The following is a 19,062-nucleotide window of genomic DNA, read 5'->3' as shown; positions in this document are numbered from 1 at the left end:
GAAGACGAATAATACCATTTAAAGTAAAACGAATGGAAGAGAAAGTGCCTAAAGATGTGTCATGAAATAAATAGAAGGGTGGGGGATTTCATTGTATTTTTGCTGGAACTCGGCAAGTACAAGCTCATCAACAACTAGATATCCAAAGAACCAAGTCAGTATCTATAACGACAAGACTTGCATATTATTTGCTTCCAACTTGACATATAATGAATAGCAACAGTAGCAGCTGCATTAAAATAAGAACATCGACATCTTTCTGCTCGTTGTGAGAAAGAGGGTAAAGAAAATGAAGGTGGAGATACTACCTATTCCTAGAGGACTACTCCATCCTCATTACATCTCAAAACTCATGTATAACTAAAGAGACCTATACTCATTGTACAAACTTCCAGGGTGTCATGGCAAACCACAAAGGCGGCGACTGACCTGGGCCTGAGGAGATCACACTCAAGAACTTCTTCCTTAAGACATCAATGTACAATATGAACAACTTTTACATGAAATAACTCAAGGACTTCTTCCTTCTAGATCCCCCCTCTCCATACAGTTCATTCCACTGAAGAAGCTCTGTCATATTTATGGATTCCGATGAAACACTTGCACAAACCTAAAATAAACACCAAACACATGAATTCTCAGCATTCAGATGCAGCAAAAATAAAGAGTGAGCTTAAAGACTTTTGTCAACTCACCCGCTCATGAGCATTTTTGAAGTCATCCATGTTCAAAGGCCGTATGTCTGCACCGCCGCATGGTGTTGGCGTAGGTTTACCTTCTGCCAAAGCTGCAGCATGTTCCTAAAATCAACTCCAAGCATGAGATTCTAGTAGTAGCAAGTCTATTAAGTGGGCAGGTTTTATAAATAGCAGATCAAGTGCACAGGAGTTCTACAACAACAGCATACCCACTGTGATCTACAAGTGGGGTCTGGGGAGGGTGAGGTGTACACAGACCACCCCTACCTCATGAGAGGTAGAGAAGTTGTTTCTAATAGACCCTCGATTCAAGAAAAGTGATTCAAAAACAGGTTTCACAAATACAAGGGTAAAGTTAAATACTTGTAAAAAGGGAAGTACTGACAGGAAAAAATAGTAAAAGAAACAACAATGATAAAATAATAATACAATGAAGAGAGATATAATAATAGAACGATAATAATAATGATACTGATAATTCCAACCATATTCCCTCAAGAAAGAGAGAAAATCGTTTGACTACCTACTAACCATCTACCCTAATCCTCAACCTTCATGCTTTCCTATTTAGGGTCATGTCTTTGATGAACTAGAAATGTGTTATGTCATGTCTAATTACCTCTCCCAAATTCTTCTTCAGTCTACCTTTACATCTACTTAGCCTTATCATTGTCAACCTCCACCTCCTCACTCGAGCATCAGTGCTCCTCCTTTTTATGTGTCTAAACAATCTTAGTCTCGCTTCTCACATCTTGTCCCGTATCTTTGTTTCTAATCTTATCTCTCCAAGTGTGCCCGCATATCCATCTAAGCATCCTCATCTCTGCTTCATTCATTTTCTAAATGAGTGAATTCTTGATTGGTCCTATACAACATAGCTGGTCTAACACCACTCTATAAAACTTACCTTTTAAGTCTCGATAGAACATTCTTATCACAAAGGACGCCAAATGTGAGCATCCATTTCATCCACCTCGCTCCAATATGATGTCACATCATCATCAATCTCCTTATTTCCTTGAATTTTCGACCTAAGATACTTGAAGCTTCATCTAATTGGGCTGGCCCATACATCAATCTTCACTTCCACAGTTGTCTTGTGTAGTGCATCACTGAACTTGCACTCCATGTATTTTGTCTTAGTCGTGCTCAACCTAAAACCTTTAGACTTTTGGGTCTATCTCCAAACCTCCCATCCATCACTAACTCTGCCCCATGTCTCGTTTATCAAGCAGCACTAAGACTGATAAAATCAAGCTAAGCCCTAATCTATGGTGTAGCCCCATCTCGATTGGAAGTGTTCTGAATCACCTCACACCATTCTCACTCGAATTTTGGCTCCATCGTACATGACCTTTAATCTCTCTGATGTATGCCACAGGTACATCTCTAGACCCCAAGCATCTCCATAAAAACTCCATATGGACTTCGTCATATGTCTTTTCTAAGTCAATGAATACCATATGTAAATCTCTTTTCCTATCCCGATGCTACTCCTTTATGACATCATGTACTTGAGATGGATCTGGTTTATTTCCATCACACAACCCCTCTCCCCACCCACCCCTACCTTAACAAAACTAGAGTCTTCACTCCAAGAAACATTGGGGAAGATAAGTTTCTACAATCAAGGTGAAGATAACCAACACAATTTGGTTTTTAACTTCAAAATCTCAAGCTTGAATTCTTTCTTGGATCTTCCTATTCCTCTCATCTCATGGCTTCTTTAACGAGAGCCACATTTTTACATTTTCTCATTTGAGAAATCATATGCTTGCAAAGCACGGATGGCCGACTAGTTCCTATCTAAAAAAGCACATTCGACGAACTGTTTTTTTAGTTTTCTTCAGACTCGCAAGATCCAACAAGTTCATCTATTGGCATGGTGCCTAAGTCCCTGTTCTTTCAATTCTCTTTCTAGTATGGGTCTCCATAACGTTCAGCTTAGTTGCCTAAGTAGGCGATAAATGAGCCTCCAGAATAGTGGCTTTCTGCTGAGGGAGATAGCAGAAGGCGCTAGACATACTCTTATTTAAACCAATTCTTCAATAACAACCACATTAAACAGTGACCCAAAGATGGTAGAGTGTATGTGATGCACAAATTATGTTTCGCCACGTAATTTTAGTTTTTAATACTATTTTTTGTTCTTTTTTCTCCATATCAGCTACCACCACTAAACCACAACTCCACTCATCCTCCACAAATTCTGAACAAAACTCCAACCTTCTTAAACTATGAAATAAACTTAAATTCTTCACAAAATTCCAACCACCTTCAATCCCATTTTCCAAGTAACACCATCAATTGCCAACCACTTCTCCACCTCCCTCAATGGTGTTGATTCATGCCAAAAGATTTCTTCTTTCCCCCCATAGCCGATGGCCACCAGGCTACCACTGTGACAGCACCCTTCACATTTCCGTATATGGGGTTGCATGTGTACTTTCAAGTGTATTGAAGGTTGTTGCAGATTGATGGTTTTAAGATGGTGGGTTCTGAGAGGGAAGTGGGTTAGAGAAACAAAAGAGAACGCGCCAGAGATGTATTTCTGGCAGCAAATGTTGAAAATTCAAAAAGGAAGAGCCCTCTCAATCAATCAAATTCTCTTGAGGACAAGTGGAAGAAAGTATTCTTCTTCCAGCTTGGCTTGAATAAAATAATTACATTACCCAAGTATTTCCAGGTATCATAATTTAACTTCAGACTTCTCCATTCCTAAACGCTAAATCCTAATACATGAATTAGGAAAATCTATGTACTTGAGATGGATCTAGTTTAGTTTTCCAACAATACTTCCCAAGTGACTCCTAACTTGTGCTTACAAACACAATTAAAAATTAGGTGAAGTATTTTTGGAACTACCTAAGGGAAGCTTATTCATTATCTTGAACTATTTGCCAGTGTATGAGTCGTATGACTATCTAAGAAGAAGCGTTTTCCCCAAATTCTAGAACTAATTCCACATCCTGAGATCCTCTACATTTATGTTGATGTACCTACAACCTGTTCCCTCATGATTGCGATGCTTTCACAAAGTCCTCTCAAGCACGTAATAATTAAAGAAAGTAAAATTGACACATCCAAACCGCAGCACTCACAATATCTATTAAAGAAGCAATGCATATGTTCTCTAATAATAAAGGAGTACACACACAAACATCTAATAACAAACCCTGTACCTTTTTTTCTTTTTCTAGGATTTCTCTAATGGGTTGATATGCTGCTGTAACACAAAGATTCTGCAAAATACCGGACTTAAGTCAGCCTCTGCAAACATCATAACAAGCAAAGGAATTTGTCACGCAACAATGAAGTAGCAAAGACACCTTAAGATCACTTCCGGAATATCCATCAGTCATACTAGCAACTGCATCCAGATCAACATCTGAAGACAAGTCTTCTTTTGAAAGTATCACTTTTAGAATTTTCGCTCTATTTGGAGCATCTGGTAAATTGACCATCAGCCTGTTCATAAAATGTCATGACAAGAACATTGAAACCAACTGATGAAATATTCCTAATTCATTGGTAGCAAATTACTGGTTCTTCTTTTACCTACGCGGCAGTCGCCTTATGACAGCCTCATCAAGATCAAATGGTCTGTTTGTTGCTGCAAGTACCAATACTCGTTCAGTATCTTTTGTACGCAATCCATCCCAATTCACCATGAATTCATTTTTCATTTTACGCATGGCCTCATGTTCTCCGGGATTTTCCCGTCGTCCCAGCATGCTATCAACCTTAGGTAGATCACATCAGAGAAAGGGAGAGCGAGAATAAGAAAATGCATAGCATAAAACAGAAGAATAAAAACATCAGTAAGAGTTCTAGGAAGCATACTTCATCCACAAAAACGACACTCGGAGCAATTTTACTAGCCAGGGAGAAGACAGCTTTCACATATTTCTCACCCTCGCCAAACCACTGCAGCATGGAAAACAACAGTAAGATTTATACATGACAAGAAGCATAGATGAACACATACACGATAGGAACAGTCTGACAAGTTCCAAATGAAGCAAACCTTTGAAGTGATACTTGACATTGAAATATTGATAAAGTTTGCACCGGCTTCAGTGGCAACTGCTTTCGCAAGCATGGTTTTCCCAGTTCCAGGGGGTCCAAATAGAAGTATTCCCTTGCATGGCTGCAAAGTAAGCATTTGAAACACAACATTCTTAAGTAAGAAAACTTGGGCAATCACAAATGAGACTTATATGAGATATACATGTCTGATACCAAGAAGAATACTTAGCGAAGCCAAATAAGATAGCATTACGAACAAAAGGCTTTTCTGTTGCCCCCACCAAAGAGAGCATTTAAATACACGAACCTTCTCTAGTGTCACATAATACTTTTATAAATGTGATAATCCATATCAAGGATCTCAAAGGATCAAGAAACTGGGAATATGCAACGTATTGATATAGGAAGGTGACAGATAAATAGAAAGGGAACCTTTTTCAATCAAGATATACAAGAAACTTCATAATCAAAATCAAGAAGCAAAGGAGCTGAAGAAGCAAAACGAGGAGTGAGAAAACTTACAAGATTGTCTTTATGTTTATCTTTACAGTAGCTATCAAAATAACGCAGCCACACTAAACACTTGATAAATATTCCAATTCACAACTTAAAAACCTCATCTGAACTAGTACCATAGTGCCTAGAGAACTCAGATAACTGACCTCAAAATAACAATTCACTACAAGTTAAACTAACAGTCATCTTCTTCTCATTTTACATTTTGTCAGGCACAATAACAAATCGATAAAAGAGTGGACAGAAACGAGTAAGACCATTTGTGCTAACTGTTAGATATTTGAACACAAGGTCAAACACTACTAAACAAAAAAATATGGTTTCACTTATAGACAACCATGTAAACAAGTAAGAACTGAAGATGAAAACCTTGGTTAGTTGACCCTTGCAGAAGAGTTCAGGTCTTTGTAAAGGAAGCATGACCAGCTCTTTTAATGTATCCTTGACATTCTCAAGCGCACCAATATCATCAAATGTTACTCCAATATCACTGGGGGGGATAACATCTGCCAGAAGTCTCTTTTCAAATTCATTCTCAGTCACAATATCCTGTGTCAGACAAACGATTTGTTCACAAATTCATATGCCAAAAAACTCGCACAGTCATGTTAGGATAGCATCTCATGAAAATATAAGTTAAGCAAACCACCAGAAAGAAGGTATCACCTTAAGTGACTTCTTCAAGCTCTTGCTTTCATTTTGCATAGCTTGTAGAATTTCCAATCCATATTGAATGCTGTTAGATTGAAAAGATAAAAAACAACTCTTCAATACCACAAATATTACAGCTCAGCAAGCCGCATATAGTCTCAACTTCTGCTGCTACTTTTATTACCTCAGAGGAGACAAAACAAGCCTCACGTCAGGATTTGCAGCAGGGTTCTGCATCAAATGATGGCTCAAGGCCCATCCAACCACCTTCTCTGCACCTTTAAAGCATCAAAAGAAAGAGAAGAAAAACTATATAACTTGTCCTTTTGCAGCAAAAAAAACAAACAGTTTTTTTCATTTAGCCATTTAGTGAAAAACATGTTGACTTGAACAGAACACAATGTGAGAAAGAAGTTGCTTACTTTCAACAGAAAAAGTCTGGTCTTTGATGCACAAAGTGTCAAGTCCATCACAGTCTAATCCATTCCGATTAAGAACCTATACCCAAAAAAAAAGGAGGGGGGGGGGATCAACCAACAAGACAAATAAGTAAAAAGAATCATGTTTTTTTTTCTCATTGATCTATTGACCTCACATGTCAGATATTCCACTTGTTCACACAATTAGAATAATAATAATAATAATAGATCCTGATAGTCTTTAATAATTTGCAACGCCTCAGAATGCTGAGACATGTTACCCACTTTCTTAGGAAGAATAGAACTAAAATAGTGGACCATACTCTGTTGCCAATCACAACTCAAAATTCTAGAAAGAGCACAAGCTGAAGTTCAAACAACCCAAAGGGGTACAGAGTTTGTCAGATGAAAAGTGATTTACAGGAAATTTCACTAACCCGGGTAACAATTTTTCCCTCTTCCTTCTACTTCTCTATAGTCTATACTGTTTTTCCATATCGTTAAGAAGGTTGTAACGAACCAAAGAATGGTAATGATCTCATATCTTTCTTATTTTCTTCAACAGTGGATCCCCCNCCCCCCCACACACACAAAAAAAAAAAACGAAAAAGAAGCTTGTCAAGCAGCAAGGGGAAAAACAGGAATATAAGCTAGTTTTTTTTCTGGTGGAATCATCTGTACTAGGTGAACCAGGACATTGAGACACTTGACTGACAGATGAACTCAGTAGTGATGCTAAGGCAGTTGGAGCTACCACTACGCAAACCAGGATGGCTTGAAAGCAACTACATTGAGGATGAGTAACATCTACAAGGTTGATCCATCTTTTTAGTGTAAAGAGAAAATTCCTAGACCAGTAGTTCAGCCATTCTGTCAGTTTGTGCATTTTAGTAACAACTATTTGGTGGACAACTAGATAAATACTACTGAATTATCAAAACGAACAAGGCGGCAATATTCTCATCAAACTTTGATCTATGCTAACATAACAGTTGTTTCTCTTCAACTTATTTTATATAACCAAAAGCAAAATTCATGTCGAGGAAAATAACTACCACATCAAAGAAGCTTGTAGCTTCATAAGAATGCAGAGATGCCAATTGATTTAATTACTGAACAGTTCAAAATATTATGTTTCCACTTACAGCAAGGATGATTAGCAACAATATAATCAACAAACAGGTGAAAGATAGGTTACAGGCACTTACTGTTCGCAAGCTATTTAAATTTCCTTTCATTTTGAGGGTATCAGCATCTCGATCCAACTGTTGCTTCCAATCAGATAAAAGCACTTCATCCTGCAATAGCCATATCCACTCATCAGCTAATGCAAGACAGTAAGAACACCAGAAATTATTTTTAAAAAAATAAAATTGAAAACAGACCTGTGGCATGTGAATGGTCACTTTGTTGGGGAAAAGCTTTGTCAGAAGTTTAGTTGTCTTGGTAACTTCCTTTCCCCTGTCATGCAACTTCCCAAAACTATCCTGAGGTCAACAAATTCGAGTACTATAAGCCAGTAGTTTAAGTTGCAAGGAAAAAAAAATCCAAGTAAGAGTGACATTGGCACAAGGAACGGATTACATCCAGACAAGAGGAAACCACTCGAACTGCCAGGCTTAGGGTTGCCAGATTCCAATGATTTCAGATGTAATAACTTAACGAAGTTGGTGAAAAGAAAAAACCACCTCAAATAAGAAGGAAAAGAAGTCAAATCAAAGACAAATTGGCAGGCTTGACCATAAAAGGAAATAAAGATGTGTATTAAGTCTGTATTGAACGCCATCTGCAGAAGATCACTTGTGTGATGCAAGAAATATAACATAGTATTGTGAACTAACACTATGGGTACTACTGTTTCCCCTAAACTACAACCCATCCCCCACCCACCCACCCGGTCCCTAAGCAAGAGGAAGAAAAAGAAACAAAGAGAAAAAATAGATATAATAAAGCCATGGTTTCCAATTGGCATCATCTTGAATAACATACACGCACAAAGAAAAGGATAAATTTAAGGAATGCTCTACCCAGGATCGTTCATCATAAAGAGAGCTGGAAGATAATACTTGTTTGTATTTGGTGGACAATATGGGAAGAGAGAAATCAAATATGTTTTGAAGATAAGTCTATCAACATTCAGAAGATAAAAATGAAGGGTTTGGTGTTGTTTTATTTTTAGTGTAAAAAGAAAAGTATTTAGAAGATGAATCTACTTCTGATATTTCAGAATCCTTGTGAGATGACAAAGGATTAGGAGTGTTCTTTCTGCATCCCACCTTGTAATTATGGGAGACTGCATAGTTTCTTGGTGTAGCTAAATTTATATATACAAATATGTTACCTTTCTCAAAAAAAAATACAGAATAAAAGACTGAGAGAATATACCGGGAAAGCCAAATCGAGCAAAGCAGTTTGATTGCTGCCAAATTTGGTGAAGAGCAATCCCCCAGGATGTGACTACAGCGGGCAGATCGGGAAAAGATTAGACCTTATTCCAACTAATAAATAGCTAACACAAAGATTGACAAGTTTAAAAGAAAGTTAAAAGTCCACACATAATATGTCTCCTCTAGAGGAGAAGAAAAGGAGCAAGAAAGCAAAAAGTCTGATAAGACAGCTAAAAATTACAAAATGTTATCATAAGGAACTTTTGAAAACTATTGTGTTGTATCTGCATGTTTAATAACAAAGCATATGATAAAGCAAAAGTTAGGCATTCAATAATCTCTCTTTTTATAATCCCATTTGGACCTCTGCAATCATGCTAAAACTTTCTTAGTCACTCAAACCTCTCTGCCTGTTCTCTTTTACGAGAAAACCTGCCCTTGTCGCAAAAGCATGAAAGCAACTAACTTGTCTGCTTGTCTTTTGGGTCATCACACCCTTGGCATTTCTTTGGACACAGTTTTTGAACTCGGACTAATCATGAACCAGATTAGTGGTCTGATGACTGGGTCAACAGCAGCCAAACTACAAGTTAGGAGTTGACCACAACCAAAAGATACATCTCTCGCTTCCTTATCCCTCACCTCTAGAACCTTTGCACATATGACTTCTTTAATCGATAAACTTAATCCGGAAGAGATTCACACCAGAGGGCTCTTAACACACAGCATGCGCAAACCCAAAACAAAATTAATTGTATACCACTACATTTGACAACCTGGAAAGCAAAAATACCTTTTCCTTGCGGTTATCTGTATGTGCATGAGATCCAATAACAACAATGTTACCAGGAAGCTTTTCAAGCCGACTTTTAAAAGTTGCATACGATTCTGAACTCCCTGCCATAGATTTCTCAGCATCTTTCATAAATAAAATGAAGGGAGAGTTTCTGCTCTCGCTGAACACAACCTTACATACAGAAAGAAATTTACAGAGATTATTAGGACCTCAGAATAACCAGAAAAAATTAACACAAGTCCAATAGCATTAGTTCTCAAAGTAATCATAAGGATCAAACCTCAAACAATGTGCTAATGAGTAATTTGTCCAGATCATCAGCACCTGTGGCTTCCAAGCGTAGTTCACTGGCTGAGAGAGAGAAAGAGATGACAAATAGCAAAGAAAACTAACTTCAGCATTACTGAACTTGACAAATTAAAGGAGAAAGAAAGTAAGATCAGGTGGGCAATACCCTTGCAAAAGAATCCATGACCATCATCACAAAGACCCCCAAAGTTAACCCCGTCTGGTATAGGCTTATCAAACCTTACACCAATTTTTGATAATGCATTATCTTCAAAAGGCAACACAATCTTCCCTCGAGTCCCAAAAGTTGGCCCCCTAGTAATTCGGACCACGATAGACAAGGTTAAATAAAACAGTTTTAAATTGTATTGTATCTGAAGCGTAGGCACTGTTGCAGATTAAAATACATACTGGCATGACTAGTTTACAATCAACAATATGAAGAAAGTTAAGGACTACAATCCAAAATCTCAAAAACAACTTTAAAATAAGGAGTATAAAAAAGAAGCATTGTCTTGTCTCGAAAAAAAATGAAGCATTATATAAATTTTTATCTTTAAAAGGTTGCCACAGCTAAAACAGGAGGAAGAAGTGATTATATGCTTCCATAATGGAAGTCCATATGAAATCAAATTATCGAGAAAGCATTGAGATTCAAGTGAAACATAAAGTTAACAACAACAAAAGGCAACAAAACAAAGTTGCAAGTAAAGCATGCACATATATGGGCATGGCCAGTCCCAGAACAAAAATCTATCAAACAGCACCAATTCGAAAGCTCCAAAAATTGAAGAAAAAAACAGATATAAAAGTCAGTAATACATTTGGGAATGGCACTGAATTCAATCAATTCATGCAAGTTGCAAGCCTAATGTTACCTTCAAACATATTGCTAGAACAAAATTGCCTTCAATTTCACTGGTAACCCATTGATAAAACGGACTTGCCACCTATCACTTTCATCTTAACATTTATATTTAGAAATTCTTTTAGTTGAATCACTGTTCTTGCAAAAGCCTCCCATGGGTCATGCAGTTAAGAAAATAAATCAAACTGAATCTAGTCTACCCCTTTTCTTCTCCCCATCTTTTTTGTGTCATATAACTATCCCTTAACAGGAAAATACATGCAATCTCACTATTATGTATCCACACAAAATTCCCACTTCAAGTACTATTAAAACTTCCAAATTGATCCAGATAAAGCTGTAAAATAGTATGAGCTGATCTTTCTGACACATTCTTATTGGTAGAACGCAAACGACTGTACTACAACATGATCACTAGTCTGGCTTGCTGATAACAAAAAAAAAAGTAGAATTCCTTTATGATTCTAGAATCTAGACTAAATAGATGAGAAATCCATTTGCAGATGCATATAATGATCAAAGAAAATTGGAGAAAAGACCATTTCCCCTCTATTCCATATACATCATATCTACAAAATATGGCAGTTACGAGTCGAGAGGCAGATCTAGGACTTCAATTTCATGTGTTCAATCTTCAAGATTATGGGTTCAAAATCTAATGTTTGTTGAAATTTTATTATTTTTCACACATATTTATACCCCAGATATTGGGTTCAGTTGAACCATAGCTCTAAGATACATCCACCACTGGTTACAACTTACACGACTATCACAGGCCAAGCACCACTAGACCAAGCTTCATAAAGAGAATAACAAAATCACCACTATTAATAAATTGAGTCTCCAAATAGGTTATAAGGGATTTCTGAACTTGATCGCCTCTACGGATTATTTTATATTCATTATGAACATCCTTACAGCAAGTTCAAAACTCTTACACTTCCAATTCCTTCATATTATTTAATTGGACTCATTAATGTGCCTGTAACTCAAATACTTTCCTAGTTTCTCTGGCAGAATGGTGGTACAATGAGGAAATTTATAGAGAAAAGTGGAAGCTGAAAACCTGTTTCCCAGGGGTTCATAGTAAATAAAATAACTTTAGCACATTAAACTTTCACTCAAAATGTGTCTGAATCTAATTAAATGAGCAAAAATTAAGCCACTTAAAAAGAAATACAGATAGCAACCATGTTCATATGTGTTTTGGTTTCCTAGGAAAGAAAAAGAGGAACTGATGTGAGTTGAATGACTTAAAATGAGCTCTCCTTAAAATTCCAAACTCATTACCATGGGCACCATTGCCATTATTGACTAAGCTATGTTCTTTTCCCAAAGTCACTTGTGGCCAGACAAAAAGAAAAGATTTAACTTTTCTACATAAGTTCCTGAGTCATCCCACAAATGGACCTGGAGCTTGTTTGGTCAAACTTCCAAAGCTTATTCTGAAAAGCACTTTAGTCAAAATAACTTACAGAAAAGTACTTCATGTAAACTGATTGTGTTTGACCAATCTTTCAATAAGTGCTTCTGAGTATTAAATTACAAAAAAACAGCATTAAGATTCATTTATACTTAATATTACTAAATAGGGAAACAATTTTAATATTTTTTGTGCAAGACTTTAATTAAGTTTTTTTTTTTTTTAGTTAAAATTTAAAACATAAATGAAAATATACCTTAAGGCATTTTTTTTTTTATAAGGTAACTTTATATACCTTAAGGCTTTTAATCAATATAAATATTTTCAAGCAAAAAAAGGAAGAAAAAAAGAGGTTTGTATTTATATTTGAGAAATATATTGGTTAAATTAATGAGAGATATTTGGATTTTGGTAAATATGAATTTTGGGTAAGGAATTTTTTTAAAGATTGTAGATGTGTGGTAAGGATTTTTGTCTAGAAAGGATTAAATTTCTGCTTCTTGTCTTGGAAGGCGCAGAAATCTATATCTTCTCCCCAACTACAAAAAAGTTGCTTCTATTGCTGCTCAAAGGCACTTTTTATTTTGGCCAAACAACCTCAAATCCCCAGAAGAAGTACTTTTTGGCCTCCTAGAAGCTTAGTCAAATGGGCTACTAAAAACAAGGATTGAAAACCATATGTTCTTCTCCTCCATTCCACTCCTAATATCTTAGACATAAACAAGTTGTTCTACCTTTAATTTATTTGTGGTTGATATCTATCTCTTGATAATCATAATAGTTTTACTGCTGTGAGCAAAAGTAGTACATCATTTTCAAATGCATCCAAATTCAAAAATAAAGAAAAATTTCAGAAAAGAGAACAAATACAATATCAAAAAAGAACTATAACATAACATCAGATGTGGATAATACAACTCATTTTGGGTCCCGAAAGAGTAAATAGTAGAAGGTCTAAAGGAGAGAGTGTTCTCTAGAACTTACCTGGTCGAGTTAGAATATAAACCACCAGAAGCAGAACCAATGAACCTCACTTTATCACCTAAATATTACCAACATTGGTTACTAAGGTAAAAGAGCAAAAGAAACTGTAGAATGCTTATTTAGTCAAAAAAAATACCTAGATGCAGTAACAATTAAAAAATATTAGAACCCAATGGCAATACCTATCTTGAACAAGGTATTCTTTGATGTCCCAGCTAAAGATGGTACATTGCCACTCTCCATCTTTGGGTGTGCTTCCAAACCCAAAGGATCAGTCAGTGTGCTAGCATTAGTTACTTGACCAGATGATGACTCATTGCCTTTAGGCAAGTCAGGTTCTCCAGGAATCTGCTTGGAGTTAGCAGACATCTTATGTGCACTGCATCCCTCTTTTAGTAATTCAGCCTCCTTTGCTGATAGACCCTGAATGACAAGATAGCAATCCATAAGTTGAGAGAGAACATAACAACTTAACAGCAGTAAAGGGGGAAGAGTGTGACACAACCAAACATAAAAATTTTAGTTTGATGATTCTAGTAACTAGAAAATAAGAAATAGAGCACAGATTCCCACTGTTGCAAATTAGGGAGACGTGTAAAATCCCCCCCTCCACAACACACTTGGAGAAAAGAGAATTTCTCCAAATTTTGATGTTACTCGCATATCGTCCAATATGTCCACCTGGCTAACTGTCCTTTTAGTGACCAAACCAACAGATAATATTGGTTCTGTTCCATAAGTAGAGATCCAGAAAGAGGTCCATAAATACCAACAATGTTGTCCAGGACAAGCGGCAAAGCAAGCAATCATACAAAAAATTGATGTGAAAAAGGTAGGATCTCGGAATTATAGTATTTCAAAAGCAAGGGAGGTCAAACACGACTAAGAAAATCATGACAAGGTATCATGCAATCCACCCTCAAAAAAAAAATAACATGAATATTGTCTTACACCCAAAAAGGATTGGCTATCAAAGATGAGCAATTTAGCTCCATAATAATGAGCAAGTGCCTTTGCCAGCATCTCCTGATAAATCTCAGATCCTGCTATACAAAAGCATAAGTGGTTAATACGCAAATATTAAAATTTACTACCAAAATTCTACGAGACAAACAATTCATAAGAAGCTTTTCATAAAAAGTTACTAAGGAAAGTGACTTACCTGCAGGGCCTGAGAGAAGAATTCTTGGGTTGATAGTGGATAGCTCAGAAGTATATTTTACTTGTTCTTTATGCTTTAAGTGTATATATGAAGCCGCAATCAGCACATTCTTTGTGTTCTCACTGTAAGATCAGATATCGAATGAATCTTCACTAATCATGGTTGTTGGATATATTGACTATATAATAATGTTAACAACTATGGGATTGCTAAACCAATTAAGAACAAAAATGAGGCAAAATTAGTCCTGGTAAATAACCAACAGAATTTTTAGCACTACAACGCTCACTCGCTCACAGTAAGGACCAGAAATTAAGCACATTCTTTTAGCAACAAAAAGGGGAAGCGTAGTTAATAACTCTAGTGATGCACTTACTGTATTCAGGCCACCTGAAAGAAATCACATTTTGGAGTTTGACCTTTCATCACATATAAGACAGACATAAAAATCAGTAGATGAATTCCCAACCTTTATTGGAGAATAGGGCTTCATGCTGCTTAAAAATTTGCAAGGTTATTTTGGTAGTGGAGAAAAAAACAATTATATGATATTTCACACAGAAAAATGATGATACACCTGTCCTCCCACACCCCCACAATTCTGGGTTAAAAAAAAGAGGGGACTACATGTTGCAGCGCATACTATTGCTTGTAGGTTAAAAGAAGTTGTATTACCATTTACCTTCAACAAATTTCCCAAACCTTTTCCCAACTTACCACAAATAGACTTGTTTTTCAAATTCAACTTCTTCTTTCTTAACAGGTAAATATTGATATTGATAATATTACTGAATAAGAAAATAATAAACAGCCTAGCCCTAAGAACGTGCCAGGACATTAGAAACACAAAAATCCTCCAATACAAAAAAAAAAAAAAAAGATGGATTCCTTCTGAACAAAGTACTATTCCTGATATCCTGTAGAGAAACAATGAGCATGCTATTTTCATCTTTGACATCCTGCAGGTTGCACCAAAAAGTCAAAAACCATAATATCTGAATTTGATCTTCGGTATAGCATCTACTTTCCTTTCGAAACATCTCGTAATCCTTTCCTTCCACACCACCCAACAAGACGAGCAGGAATTATGTTTCATATCCTTCTCAGAGGTTTTCTTATTGTTCCCCCAACATCCCAGCTGATCAAAAGTTCCTTACTAAGTTAGGCATGGAGGAAGCTATACTTAATAAGTCGAAAAACTAGGACCAAATCTGCCTTGTCACTGGACGGCTGGACAAACTTCAACTTCAATATTGTCCCAATACCTACTAAATAACTGTATCCCCTAACTCAACCTCCTAACTGTCAACAAACTTCTTTCTAATGATAAACTTTTAACTCCCAAATAAGCATAAACTTTTGAAAGAAACGCATTGAGGACATGTACAATTATATTTTGAATTTTAAATTTCAGAACAAAGATTAATTAAGCCTTTTTTTCCTTTCTAGCAGTAGCATTATACATTCAAGGAATACTGTTTTTGCCACATAAGCTAAAGCACAAAGTTTTTGACATGGCAATTGTCCAAAGCAGGGGCAATAAAAACAGCTTTCTTGAAAGAGTGTGTAGGTAGTATGTAAGGACTAAGGTGCACTATTGGAACTTCACAAATAAGATATGATTATGACTCTCATAACACGTTGGCATAAGTTGTAACACATTAACGTCATTCAGGAATACATAAGTCCCTGGGGCTTAAAGCAAAACCTGCTTCATTCAAGTGAAAACATGAACAAGAAACTACAAAATACACTCATAAATACCATATCTTTCAACTCAAACAAAACATATAGCATATAAACCAATTGTATAGTGCGTATACAATGTAAATGGGATAATGCGTTGTGGTCTTGGGGAATACCTCAAGTAATATGGGAAGCTATCAAATGAAACATCTAGTTGCTGTCCATCAACTAATGCAGCATGAATCTCTTCTTTAAATACTGCACATCTCAGAGACACCCCTGCTGTGGAAGCCGGCATTGAATCTCTGGTCCACTCTCTTTCCTCCGGCTTCTGTTCATATATAATTATAATTAGTTCATCTCACATATCAGCGGGCTCACACCCATAATAAAAAACCAAAAAGAAATAAATCAGTCAGACACTTTACGTTGCCTGCCTCTCTGCTAGCGTTCAGGTTTCCATCAAGAGGGGGAATCTTGCTAGTCAATGTAACATCAGCAGCAGCAGCTGAATCGACTTCGAGGCCATCAAGCTCATCTTCATGAATAACAGGGGATGAAGACAGCTCATTCCCACTAACCTGAGACGTAGGTTTCAAACGCGATGGGTCTTGCCGCAGGCTTGAAAGCGATGCCAAAATGGAAGCACCTGCTACAGCTGACGCATCTCCTGCTCTTCTCTCAACGCGCAGCAATTTTCCTGCACTGGTCCTAACATCTGAAGGAGGTGACTTAACCCCAAGCTCATATGGCAGCTGCTCAAATATCTATACAAGAAAAGGTTAAGGATATTCCTACAAATTATGTGGCCGAAAACGAAAAACAGAACTTAACAAAACGCAAAAAAAAATCTGAAAAATAACAAGAGAGGTAGGAATTTAAATTTATTTTGAATGTGATTTTTACATAAAAATCAAGAGATGTAGGAAATTTAGAAGTAACTTTAAGGATACATAAGCATGACTCCCTGTAACACCAAAAACAAGCTCATCGCCTGAATTGAGGATGCAACTAGTGCTTCTCCGAACTGTCTTTCCATTAACTTGCACAGATCCTTTGCCCCTGCTCTCAAGCACAGCAACCCAATTTCCTTCGTGCTGATCATTTCCACAAACAATGAGTACTCATATTTCATATACACAGTACGAAGTTCATCTCCAGAAAAAAAAACCAAATTGAGCACAGATGTAGTTGTTCCAAGCAGTGAATTTTCATATGCAGTGGTTCAAAGCCAAGTATTGGCAAACCCTCTGAGCTCACCCAAAGATTTTCTATTCCAAATAATTAGCACAGTTTCAGCCAACATATAAACTGTGCAAAGAATTGTCTGAAACTTTTCAATAAAATTTCAGACCAGGAATGTGAACTTTAATCAACCAGTCAAGCACCAGTGATCCATGAAAAATGGCTGGGCCACGCCAAGTTAGATAGTGCTACAGAATTGTTCTTATTGCAATCTCGGAAAGAAACAGTGTGTGAACTGACAAAGGAAGGGCAGAAAGAAATCCAAAATGCCAAAAGAAACTGTTTCCTTTTTTTTCCCAAATCATTCTATTAATACCATCACTGGCACAAGGAATAGTCTTGTAACCATGGGCAGATGGCAACAAAATTTGAGAATACAATCAGGGTAAAGACAAGAAACTTAAGCAATACCTGTGTAAGCCTTATTGAACATAAGGTTGCACTAACTGTTTGTTGCTTGATAGGAAGATGAGCATTTTTGCTAGAACCAATCAAGAAATTTGTAGCCGAAACATGAATAGTTGGATTCTGCAGCACATACATGAAACCAGTAACAAATCTATAATAACAAAACATAAACTCCGACCAAGACAAAAAAAAAAAAATCTTGAACCAACAAAGTTCACCTGTGGAAACTCTGATATAAGCCTACACCAAGGCGATGTTGTTTCCGAACCTTGATTCAGCTTCCTCAAAGTCACCGAACTCCTCGGCTTATCAACAATAGCAGGTGTTGCCCCTAAAACCCCCAGAGGAAAAAAAAACTTACTTCAAACATGATCAAATAGTCAAGACAGTAACTTTCACAAGAAACGAGTTCAAAAAAAGTTACCTTCAGCGATAGGTTCTGCTACAACGGATACGGAAGGCGCATCGTCACCTTTTGCGGGGGGGACGGCGGTGGTCTCACCGTCCGGAGCAGTAACGGCGGCGAATTCCGGCGGGTCAGTAGAAGACAACTCCTTAGGATTCTCAGTCGGTGGAGGAGACTTGGGTTTCTCCGACGACTCCGCATTATTATTATTATTATCTACTACCTAAAATCATAAAAAGAATAAAATCGATTCACCGAACGGCAGATAAATTAGAGTGAGCTGAAGAAGAAAAAGATTACCTTTTGTCGCTTAGAGGAAGAATCATCGGAGGAGGAGGCCGACCGTTTAACAGTCGACGGCAGAGATCCACTTCGTCTCGTCGCAACCATTTCTCCGGAGACCAAAACACTCTGGAGAGAGATAGAGAGAAAAGGAGAGAGAGAGAGTTGTTTGGGTTTCTTTATTTGTTTTTTTTGGTGTGTGAAATATATTATATATTAGTAATAAATGTATTGTATTTTGAGATGGGAGTAGCCGTGGGTTGGTGCGGAGAGGATGAATCCAAAATTAATTTGGATAGAGGAGTATTCCACCTTCACACTTTTTCTCACACTTTCTCTAGCTTATTTTCAGCAGGCGTTTTGGACATAAATTTAAATTTAAATTGATTGATATAAAAGTGGAAAAAAAAAAGGGAGGAAAATGTTTAAAATTTGAAGTACATTTGAATATAAAATTTTTAAAATTTTATTTTTAAAAAAATATATTAATTTTTCATGTTTAATTTGTGGGAAATATAAGTAATTATTTAAGAGGATAATTTTTCTACCCAACTTATCATTTAGCAATTGAGAATAAGAGAATAACAATTGTTACGTTGTTGAATGTCCAATATCAAAAGATTGGCTCAATAAGATAATTAGAGATCATTTAAGTAGACTTTTTTATTTATGTGAATCATAAATATTTTATTGATTTTGAACAATGAGAATCAACTCTCACGGTAAAAATGAGTTATTTGATTGTTTATTTGACTGAGCCTAATTTACGAAAAAGAGCCCTAGAGAAGAGAGCTCTTTATTTTGCATCAAGAAG

The 19,062-nt window shown here is 36.6% G+C and overlaps 1 protein-coding gene across 1 annotated transcript; it reads right to left on the bottom strand.

Moving 5' to 3' along the window:
* Positions 1-59: 59 nt before the first annotated feature.
* LOC125857570 (uncharacterized) lies at positions 60-18,445 on the bottom strand. Its single transcript, XM_049537180.1, has 28 exons — positions 18,267-18,445; positions 17,985-18,189; positions 17,779-17,891; positions 17,564-17,680; positions 16,861-17,004; positions 16,336-16,674; positions 16,084-16,238; positions 14,222-14,343; positions 14,011-14,102; positions 13,242-13,482; positions 13,060-13,117; positions 9,951-10,099; positions 9,777-9,847; positions 9,494-9,667; positions 8,699-8,770; positions 7,699-7,800; positions 7,522-7,611; positions 6,317-6,392; positions 6,079-6,172; positions 5,910-5,979; positions 5,613-5,792; positions 4,726-4,848; positions 4,542-4,625; positions 4,257-4,441; positions 4,028-4,166; positions 3,881-3,940; positions 696-800; positions 60-610 (listed from the first exon to the last, which is right to left on the bottom strand). Exons 1-28 carry the CDS (start codon positions 18,354-18,356, stop codon positions 497-499), a joined length of 3,564 nt encoding a protein of 1,187 aa, XP_049393137.1. The 5' UTR covers positions 18,357-18,445; the 3' UTR covers positions 60-496.
* Between the last annotated feature and the right edge of the window lie 617 nt (positions 18,446-19,062).

The sequence above is a fragment of the Solanum stenotomum genome, chromosome 3, assembly GCF_019186545.1.
Source record: "Solanum stenotomum isolate F172 chromosome 3, ASM1918654v1, whole genome shotgun sequence".
NCBI classification, from domain to species: domain Eukaryota; kingdom Viridiplantae; phylum Streptophyta; class Magnoliopsida; order Solanales; family Solanaceae; genus Solanum; species Solanum stenotomum.
This window is presented reverse-complemented; position numbering and strand designations above follow the sequence as displayed.